Source organism: Pholcus phalangioides, unplaced genomic scaffold (assembly GCF_987345545.1).
Source record: "Pholcus phalangioides strain wild (caught in Gottingen) unplaced genomic scaffold, Ppha-v1.0 ptg000042l_1, whole genome shotgun sequence".
Classification (NCBI taxonomy): Eukaryota; Metazoa; Arthropoda; class Arachnida; order Araneae; family Pholcidae; genus Pholcus; species Pholcus phalangioides.
In genome coordinates, this window is record NW_028301628.1 from 30,152,196 (window position 1) to 30,163,144 (window position 10,949).

At 34.3% G+C, this 10,949-nt stretch overlaps 1 protein-coding gene across 3 annotated transcripts in view; it reads left to right on the forward strand.

Annotated features, from left to right (window-relative positions):
* The window catches only part of LOC149064786 (putative ATP-dependent DNA helicase HFM1), a 54,500-nt gene extending 44,472 nt beyond the window's left edge, over nt 1-10,028 (forward strand). Inside the window, exons 34-36 of one of the 3 annotated variants that reach the window (XM_089255276.1) lie at nt 6,480-6,601; nt 8,467-8,612; nt 8,861-10,028. In XM_089255276.1, coding sequence (XP_089111402.1) covers nt 6,480-6,601; nt 8,467-8,578 — 234 coding nt within the window. In that variant the 3' untranslated portion in view covers nt 8,579-8,612; nt 8,861-10,028. Of the gene's footprint in view, nt 1-6,479; nt 7,172-8,466; nt 8,613-8,860 lie in introns of those variants that run through there. The other 2 variants (XR_016195741.1, XM_089255277.1) reach the window with 2 other exon arrangements.
* The last annotated feature ends 921 nt before the right edge of the window (nt 10,029-10,949 follow it).

The window sequence follows — 10,949 nt, forward strand, 5'->3', positions numbered from 1 at the left end:
GTTACAGTATGCATTCAGCCAATTACTAACCAATTCAATGGATTTTTATGATGAAGATATGCAAGAATTTTCTAGAATTTGTTATTCAAATTTCCTGGCATGTCTGAAAGTACAGGTATTTCTGGCATGCTGGATTTTCTCAATGTTTCCCGACATGCCAGTTAATGTGGGAGAATGCAGTAACATTTTCTTTTTTTAATTTTTTTCTACGCATGTGTTAACTTGAACTGTTGAGAGCCATTTAAAATTAAATCTTGACATGGAAAAACAATCCACAGCAGATATCATAATGACCTCTTGTCTAGCTGTGTCTACAAAACAGCATATTCAATACATTTATTAATAAACATAACCCTCTTCCTGGAAATGGGAAGATTCTTGCACACACACACACCAGCCAGGGTTGGGTTTCTTTTGAGACAGTGGAAGAAACTTAAAGAATGTGCACTAATTATTGTTTAGTTAAAGTACACATAAGTAATGCTTGTTATTTCACCTTGTTGGTTGTGAAATAATATCAAATATGTTTTAAAAACAATGTTTTTTAACATGTAATTATCTCTCACCAATATGTGTAATATTTAATTTTCCAATAAATCACTATTAAAACAAATTATTTCAGTCACCACAAAAAACGTATCTTAGTTTAAAGAAAAGGTATTATACAATTTTTTTTAAGTACAATTAATACATGTTTGTAGAAAATGATTGTATTGCATAAAGATTTCAGATAATTCAGATAATTTTTCTAATTACTTGACAATATTTAACAATAAGGAGTATTATGTCTCATGTAACAAAAGTGTAAAAGTATTTTAGGAATCATCATCATAGGACCGGTGTATGATCGACAGACATTCCTCTATGCAATAAGACCAAAGCTGCTGGGAGACATAACAGCCGATGGAAATGCATTGAAACATTTTTAATTGTAATGTTTCTAATCATTGTGAGTGACTGTCTCCATGAGGTGGATAGAAGCATACTTGACATAATTAAAAATTTTTAATTGCATAAAGAGTTCAAAGATATAATGAAGCAACCCTAACCCATTTCTATAGCATTCAACATAACAGCTACTGAGAGACTGTGCAAATAATGCTGATTCTTGTCACGAATGAATGTTGCTTTTACCAAAATGCTGATTGATCCCTTATTTCTAAGTCATAAAATTAGGATATGAAGAGACCATTCTTCCTTATCATTTGTTCACATGTCTTATCGATTCTGAATATTTGGGTAAAGATTTAATTCTGAACAGAAACTGTGGCAAAGTATAGTAACTTGTGATTTTTTTTAAAACTACAAGTGCAAAACCTACTTCACTCATACCATTCAAAGTACTTTTAATATAGTAATATGGTGGGGAAGAATGTGTTAAATATCTGAAATTCTCAAAAGCTGCAATCGTGTTGAAATGCTTCTAAGTTGTTCCTCAAATTAAGCAGATTTAAAAAGAATTTTATTTATATTTACCCACTCTTTGTTACTTAAAAAAGTTAAAAATGACTGTCTAATTTTAATTAGATTGAAATTAATTGAATGGATTTTAAACTTTCAATGATTCTCCAGGTGTAATGAAAAGCTTCAGCTAGATATGTGACCTTGGTCCAAAGACTGATATAATTTTTATAATTCACTAGCTATAATACCCGGCGCTGCCCGGGTTTTCTTCAATGAGGCTGTTTGGATCACGTGATATCTCCGTCTTTCTTTGAGGGACATGCAAACCGTGTCTAAGTTAACCAATATGTCAACTTCCTGCGTGACTTCATGAAATAAACAAATCTAGATTTAAAGAAACATAGGAACGAATATATTTTTTTTTCCTTTTTTTAAGGGACGCTAGGTATTTCGATCCCCCCCCCCCCTGAACTTTTAAGTTATCCATCTGCCTGTTTCAGCTTTCAAAAATGCTTACTTGAAGCTGTGGAATTTCTTTGATGTACTTTACGGGCCCATAATTAATTTTAAAACATCCTAAACTATGAATTTATGCAGTTGAATATCAAAAGACAATAAGGAGACATTAATTTTCATGCTTGAGAAGATATAAATAAAAAGTTGAAATCAATTTATTGCATGAATGTCCAACTCAAAAGTAGGTCCAGCTAATTACTTAATATTTAATCTTCCGGGCTTCATATATCTCTAATCGAACTCAATATTTCAGAAATCTAGAATTCAATACAATTTTTAAAATTATTGATGTGACAGAAAACTCCACAAAATTTCAGCATTTCTACAGTAAAATCGGAAATTTTAACACTGATTTCTATGAGGATCACCCTTTTCTTGAGCTTCAAAGCGATGCTGATGATGATTATGACGTCTATTCAAAAAGCCTCGTTACTGGCAGGATTGAAAATGTATCAAACCATTATAAAGGCATAAACTATTATACATATGCATCTACTAACAGAATTAAAGAAGTGACAAATCGTTGTAAAGGTATACACACGTCTGAAACGCATTGCTAGGGAACCACGGTAACCAAAGTAAACGTTCGGAAAGTGATTGTTATGGCCCAAAAACCATTGTTGCCCGACAGTTTTTTGCCCCCCTGACGAAATTTTAAAGTAGCCTATCGTTCAAGTCGGGTCCCATTTGGTATATATGCAAAATTTGGCGACGATTGATCTAAAATTGTAGATTTGTATAGAGAACATACACACACACACAGAGACACAGACAGACAGACAGAAAATCAATTTTATATATATAGATTTTACATGTGCATAGTTAAATTGTCATAGGCCTAAATCAAATTTGTCAAAGATGTTAAAATGGATTTGCCATATCTTGCATTGTAGTGCAAATGATAATTATCAAAGAAAAACTGGTTTCTTCCGCTTGGAAAAAGCAGGGTCGGCAGTTTTCTCCAAGCAGAAGAAACTGTCCACCTCTTTGAAACACTGATGCAGTTATTAATTTGCATACATATTTAAATTAGTGAAATTAAATTCACTTTATGTTATAAAAAATATATATATATTTGCTATATCTAAAGCATACATTTTAACTTATATGATAAATTATTGAAGGAAGACTAGTTTCTTCCAGCCAGTTTTTTCCGCTTCGGAAGAAACTATCCAACCCTGTCATTAGCTTATCAATACAAAGTGGATGTGACACAGATAATTTTTGGAAAAAAAAAAATGATACAGACTTCTGTGGGAAATTGATCGACTTGTATAACCAGTAGAAGTTATCCTATCCTCCAAAGTATAATACCAGGGATCTGGTATTATACTTAAGTAAAAGACAAATAACTTTAAGTAAAAGACAAATAACTTCAAGTAAAAGACAAATAACTTCAAGTAAAAGACAAATAACTTCAAGTAAAAGACAAATAACTTTAAGTAAAAGACAAATGCCACAGAAATTAAAAGAATATCTTAAGCATAGTAGAAAATTGAAAAATTAAACTTTTCTTCAACTCCCATTATAAGACTTAAATCAGCCCATATATTGTTTAAATGCTTTCATAAATTTTTCATGAAAGTAGTAACTCTAAATATATGAACCATGGAAAGGGATTTTAAGTTATAAGTATAATACCAGGGATCTGATGGAGTTGAATAATGGGAGTTGAAGAAAAGTTTAATTTTTCAATTTTCAACTGTGTTTAAGATATTCTTTTAATTTCTGTGGCATTTGTCTTTTACTTAAAGTTTCAAAATCAATGTTCTCAGATGTCTGGCAAATTTTTTAAAATTGAATCGCTGAGAAAAATAAAATCTGTCCATGTTGTTTATGTATAAGTAATCAATAAATGTATGCACAATTGGTGTTTGAGTGTTATTTCATAAATTTGATTGACTCATGATTTGATATGTACTATGTTCACGTAATGCAGGAATGTAAAATCATTTCATTTGGCCAGATGTAGGAGATGACTACTGTTCGCAGTTCACAAACTGGTGTATTTATTGTATTAGGTCAGTGGTTCCCAACATTTTTCAGTCCGTGTACCCCCAGCTAGCTCGGTTCCTTTCCTCGTACCCCCCCTCCCAATCTTTTTCACCTATTACAGTTTTCGAAAAACTTTAAAAAAAAAGCGCATGTTGAATTAAATTAAATAAATTCATTATTTAGCTTTTTTTATTTTTCAAGTAAGCAAACAAATTAACACAAAGATTGGGGAAAAAATAATGTGATGTTTGGGACTGTAAATTGAATTACAAAGTTTTGAAAAATTAAGCTCAAAAGAGGATAACTGCAAACTCAAATCCGGAGCTTCGTTCAATTTGCTTTAGTATACAAAGAAAACGCCTATTCAACAAGCCCCGTGCTAACAGACAGCAACAAAAACATCATTATGGCTTTTCTAGAAAGTTCAACGTATTCTCACCGCGGCAAGCCCAAAAACTGACTAGGTTCACCATTCCGTTATTGAAGAGGATCTTCAGATGGGTATCTGATGCGAGCTCTAGCAATTTCTCCTTTTCTGGAGTCACCAATGAAGCCGGTTTAAAATACTCTTCTTTGAAAGGATTAGATATCCACCATGATCACCCATTTCCGGCTATGAAAAATATTTTTCAAACGAGGATTTTAATTCTTCCATGTGGCCAACTGTTAAATTTAGCTCAGCTTGTGGCAAGAAATCGTAAAGTGTTTCAAATACTTCCCAAAAAAGGGCTACCTCGTGCCGAAGTTCGAACAGCAACGTCAGGACTTAATCCCGAGACAACCACCTAACTTCGGTGTGCAAAAGCAAAGCGTTGTGAAGGATGTTCATGCCTTCACACAATTTAAACATCCCATAGTTGGTAGGATTCTCCTTGACAAAGTTGACAACCTTGATCGCTTCATCAAGAACGTTTCGCAAATTTGGAGGCAGCAGTTTCGATTCAAGGCTCTGTCTGTGAATATAGTAGTGAGTCCATTTCATTTTGGGAGAGACTTCTGCCACGCGTGTATGACGGCTTGAGTAGCAGCAACCTTCCGTGGATTTTCTTCTATCTGTTGTGAGTCCAATGCATTTGAATTCTTTTTCAACGAAATAGTGATTAATTGCTTCAAATAAGTCTTTAACAGTCGTACGACCCCCTTCAACGGGTGGTAAAAAGATTTACTTCAAATTCTCTTTCAAGTACTTAGTAATTACAAGTAGCACAGAATATTGCACAAATTGCACAACGTCGGTACTTTCGTCGACTTGGATAGACAAAAAAATCACAACCTTTGACGTGACTTATGACTGTGCTCTAAACATTGTCTGGCACGTCCTGTATTCTTCAAGTTACCGTATTATTTGACAGAGATATTAAACTCATAATAAGAGCACTTTGCTCTGCAAACATGCATCTGACAGCATCTTTTCACCAATAGTGTGATTTTTTCCTTGTCTCGCAATACAATAGCTAATGTAGTAGGAGGTTTCGGCAGCTTTCGCAGAACCACTTTTGGAAGATTCAAAATATGTTTTCACGTTCACAGGTCCATGGTATTTCATTTTGGTGTTTCAGTCTGCTTCCGCACAGATCTAGTTTTTAGCCGCTGAACCATAGCGCAAATCACGAGCAGTAGGTTCTTGGTAGAAAAGTTGACGTAGAAAATTATGGGAATAACACACACCCGCCTCAATACAAACGCCCACAACAAAAGTTAAATACAACACAAATTAATTCTTCACTTTTATGTGCGGCCCGGCATGTGTCAACAATCAAATCTAAAACGCCGAAGAAAAGTGAGTCGAGAGGAAGGAGTTCACGAATTCCGATCATAGGCTGGGCACGGGCTGGAGGAGGGAAGGCCGAACCCCTTTCAGCGGACGCAACCCCTCTGTTATAGAAGATTTTATTGATAGGGAAAGTCAATATATTACAACTGACAATATTAGTAAAAACCTCTGCCTACATTAAAAATTCTTTTTAATGTTTTTAAATTATTTTTTCTTTTTTAGATGGATGGCCGCCATTACCATTTTCTTTTCGCGTACCCTTGGTTGGGAACCGCTGTATTAAGTGGATTAATATTTCCCTTTAAGAATGTCTTTTGTTGGCTGCATCAGACCTACAATTTAGAGGTTGTGCATTCCTATTGTTCTGTACCACCAAATGATTTTTTTTTTATAAGTTAGGATGAGAGACAGACCAATGTACTGAGAAAAGTTATTTAGAAAGATTCATGTTTTCGTGTAAATTTAATTTATAGTATAAACACAATTTTTTATGAGGTAGATTCACAAAATTTGCTTACAGGCAGATAATTTTAAAAAACTTTCCAGGCAGTATAAGTGCTTCAATTTCTAAACAAAAGTGCAGCAAAAAAATATAGATTCACCAACATAGCTATATTTCTTCACATTAGAAATTTTGCGGAACTTATACTGAAAAATTGTGATGCATTTACTCATGAATATTTACTATCCTTGACATTGAAAATATAATTTGTTTTATTACTTCTATAGTAAATTACATTTATTCGATTCATTAAAGTTTAATGTTGAAGTTTTTCTTTCTTTCTTGCAGAGCTGTTCTTCATTTGGTTCTGAAAGTGTTTGGTCACAGCAATATAAGCCTAAACGAATTTCTCTGAAGCGAAATTTTTCGCAGTGTTCCCAGAAATCATTGCCTTCAGTCAAAGACAAAAAGTGAATTTTTATTTAGCTTCGGATTTTTTATTTATTGAAAGGTGGAATGATATCATATTCAAGCGTTTTATGGATCTTTTTTTGTCAAAAAAACCACATGCTGCTGCTGTGTGCTACTATGATATATATCAAAACTAATTAATAAAAAAGAACATTTTTTTGGTTTGTGCTACAGGTTTAAAATGTGCTGCCATAAATTTTAACTATAATAGCACACAACCATAGATGCGAGTTTTCATAGGTTGATGATTAAATTTAAGTTTCTCTTCCTATTCTGAATAAATATTTCAATTGAACTTTTACACTATATTACTTTTTGGTCACTGTAAAGGTGAAAGTGAAATCAGCACTGAGTGTTTCTTGGATATTTAAATTTTTGTTATTGTCAGTCAGTGTATTGAATATTTATTTAATAAAAAATTTTTCCCCCAAAACTGGCTGATCATTTTTTTCCCACCTGTGATCAGATATCATCATTCCTTATATGCTTCTCTGCTCTCCAAGTCAATGAAAGGCCCAGTTCTACTTTACATATGCATCTTTTTGATTTCTTATTCAGATTTCCTTCAAGTTTTTTGGACACTATTACTTGTGGTGAAATTTTATAGTATACTTTGTTGTGGTAATATATGATTGATAATGATTTCAAAATTTTTTCATGATGTAAAAGCTTTTTTTAACAGCGTGTCTCTATTATATTGGATATCTATGTATTAAACGAAATGGATGTCATCAAACAATCTATTAGTTTTGTTGGTGCATGTATTTGATAAGAACTTCTATCATTTGTTGTTCAAACATTCTGAATGAATGAACTTTTAAGTACGAAGAAAATGGAATTTTCATTAATGTGTATGGAAATTTTAACGTCACATGGATACCAATTAGCTGCCATGTACACAATGTTATTTGGAGCAAAGCTGTAGCCAGAATTTTTTTTCTGGGGAGGAAGCTGAACATATTGAACAATCATGAATTAGATAAAGATGCCATCAAGGGATTGGGTAAAGAGCACTCATTTTTTTTCCTATCTTGGATCAATTACTGTGACAGATTCACTTTTGGAATGGTTAATTAAGGGATCACTTCGGATTTTTAACCCTTTAAGCAGTTTTTAAAATTTTCCTGATCCGCATTGGAAATAAAAGCGTGTTAATTACCTGAGATATATTTCAGTGTGACCGAAATAAATCAGAATGAGTTTGATGAGATATCTCAGGATTGCTGCTGTAAGATTTATAAAGTGCTCTAATTAGCTTGTCTTTTATTCCTGCATTGTGGCCCAGAAAACCCAAAATGTTAGACACTCCTGAACTGTATCAGTCTCATGCAAGACAATGCTATTATTTTTATTGATTTACCAGACGAGGGGTGTTGAAAATTTGCAGAACTGCAATTAAGCTGGTCTGATACATGTGGGAGGGGGTTCTTAAATTCATCCTTTGCTTTCTTTAACTATATAGTATATGAGCATGTGTAGTTTAGTAAAAAAAAAATTGTAAATTTTTTACAACCATGTTGGTCCTTTATGGCAAGTGAAATTTGAAAATGTTTGGTGCCAATTTTCATTTTCAAGGTCACAAGGTTAAATGAAAGGTCAAATTGGTTAATTGTTATAGATTTTGACTTTTGGGATGTATAATTTAGTAAAAATTTCTGTTTTGTTACACCAATGCTATATTGGTTCTTTAGGGCAAGAGGAAGTTTAAAATGCTTGGTGTAAATTTTCAATTTCATTTTCCAGGTCTCAAGGTAAAATTAAATAAAAGAATTGGTTAATTTTTAAAGCTTTTGACAATGTTTATTTTCTACCCAACCAATATTTTTAAAATTTTGATAACACAAGATATATTTTGTTGAGATAGTTACTGTAAGGTTTTCTTCACCTCCGTTCTTCCTGTGGAACTTACTTGTGGTGGTGCTACTGTAGTAGGAGGAAGTCATGCATGTGTTTTCCAGCCAGTAGTTGCTCGTTAGTAGCTTTAGTGTGGTACTAGGATTGCGTTCACATGTAAGTTATGTTAATATCCCTGTCTTACATTAAATAATGATTTCTTTATTGTTTATGATGAGTAGTTGATGCTTTCAAACAATATCTCTGCTTAAATTCCCATCATATTTTTTACCGACTCTTATCTTTACTTTGAAATTTGAAATATTAAGTAGTGTTTTATGTATGACAGTGGTATAGATATGCTAGTTTTGAAATGCCTATAGTGTAATAATGTAAGATAATACATAGACAATTTTGCATTATAGGTGCAGGTGATTGAAAAGTGATGCAACATGGCTGAGCAAACGTCTAAAGTTAGATGAACTAACCAACTTTGAAATGTGTGTTGTGTGCCAAAAACCGGGAGATGACATAGTTAAGTGTCCAGCATCTGCATCATATCAGAAGTTGAAGGATTGTGTTACAACAGGACAAGCTATCTGGAGCCTGACTTTGTGATTATTAACAAGAGACTGGCATTCACTGCTGCAGAACTTGAAGAACTTGGGGCTAGCTGGCACAGAAAGTGTTATCAACATGTAGTGCACAGTGTTAAGATTGAACGTGCTGGAAGAAGGTACGAAAAGGGATTAGTGGAGTGTGATACAAAAACAATTACTACCCTAAATGGTTGGGAGACCAAGAAAAGTTACTGATGAAAAGAAGCCTGGCACTAGTGATAATACGCTATCAAGTAACAGGTCATTTACAAAAGGTTTTTGTAAATGGTTTTTTCCGTGACACATTAGCAGATGGGATGAATGAATAAATGCCAGAACTTTGCCACTGGACTGGAGAAAGGTTCACTACATGAATTTCATCATTTGATGTTGGGGGCTAAGATTAAGAAAGCAGTTGATGCAAGCATCAATGACAAGTGGAAAGTATTGCATCCAAGGCACCAAAATCAAGGTTTTTCAAACTTTAGGAGATCACGGGCCACTTCATTGGTTTGAGAACGTGCCCCGGCCACTCAAGTGATCTGAACTGTGCTGCGAATCACTGGGGTGATCTGGGACTGTGTTGTGGGTAACTTGAAAGATGTGGAACTGCTCCGCGGGCCACTTATGTGCTCTTGAACTGTGTCACATGTCTCTTAAGTGATCTGCAAATGTACTGCGGGAGGTTTAAGTGCTCTGGAACTGTGCCTTGGGTCACTCAAGTGATCTGTAAATCTCCCAAGGGTGACATAAGTGATTTGGGAATGTGTTGCGAGCCACTTAAGTCATGCGCCGTGGAAAGAAAGAAATGTGAAAAGATTATGAAATGTGTCGTGTAAGTCGCTTGTGTGAACCGGAACTGTGCCGCGTGTAACTTGAGTGATGTGGAACTGCATTGCTGGCCACTTAAGTGCTCTGGAACTAAGCCCACACATCACTCAAGCAGAGATGCCGATGTACTCTATTTCAAAAAATCTAGGTCCCTCTTAAGTGAAAGTGGGTCCCTTTCAAAAAAAAATTATATTGAAAAAAGTATGGTTCCTCCCTCTCCCATAATTCACTGTTATTTTTATGAATTTTTTCTAGCATGCTAGGTCTTTCATCACCTGCTTATATCTCTTCATTGAGACAGAGCGGCGAGCCATGTTCTGGGTAGGAGAAGGAGGTATCTCTGTGAATCTCAAATAAATAATTCATTTCTAAAAACATGTTCTATCCAAAGGTTCATTTACTTTCATTGTCTACTAGTAGGAAAGGCAAAGCCCATTAACATTGAGAATTGAACATGTGTAATTTAGCACATGTAACAAATCTATTGCAAACATGCAGTCGATCCCGCTTATAACGTTCCCATTTAGAACATTTTTCCGCTTAGTCTGACTTATTTCCGTTGTCCCAACTCTATAAATAATTCTCTTCCTGCTTACATTTTTTATGACAGTTTTTTGAAAAACGTTATAAGCAGGATCCACTGTAATTAAAAGTTAGAAGTACACATTTATATGTTTACTAATAAATCAATCGATAAATTCCCTTTCATTGGTTTTTTATTTCTTAAAAAAAATCTTAGCTCTTTAGTAATATCTTTTGATTTAAAGCAAAAATGAGATTCTCTCTCTCAGTACACTCTCCAGGGGTGGAACTCCTGGAGAGTGCTCTGCACTGCTCCAAAACTAACATCTTGCGGTTGCGCCATCCTGCTCCAATTGTGTATTTTCGTATAGTTTTCTGCGCTAAATAGCGAATTTTGCTTCACTATACCCGGAATTTCGGAAAGGACGTCAGAAATTTTTTTGCTCCCGCTAGCCACGAAACGATTCTTTTCGAGAAGAGCGTGTTTTATTCCCTGTACTTAAGTACAGTCGAATTACTATTGTACGATCGCCTTAGTTAAACTATCGGCCCCTCATCGGGC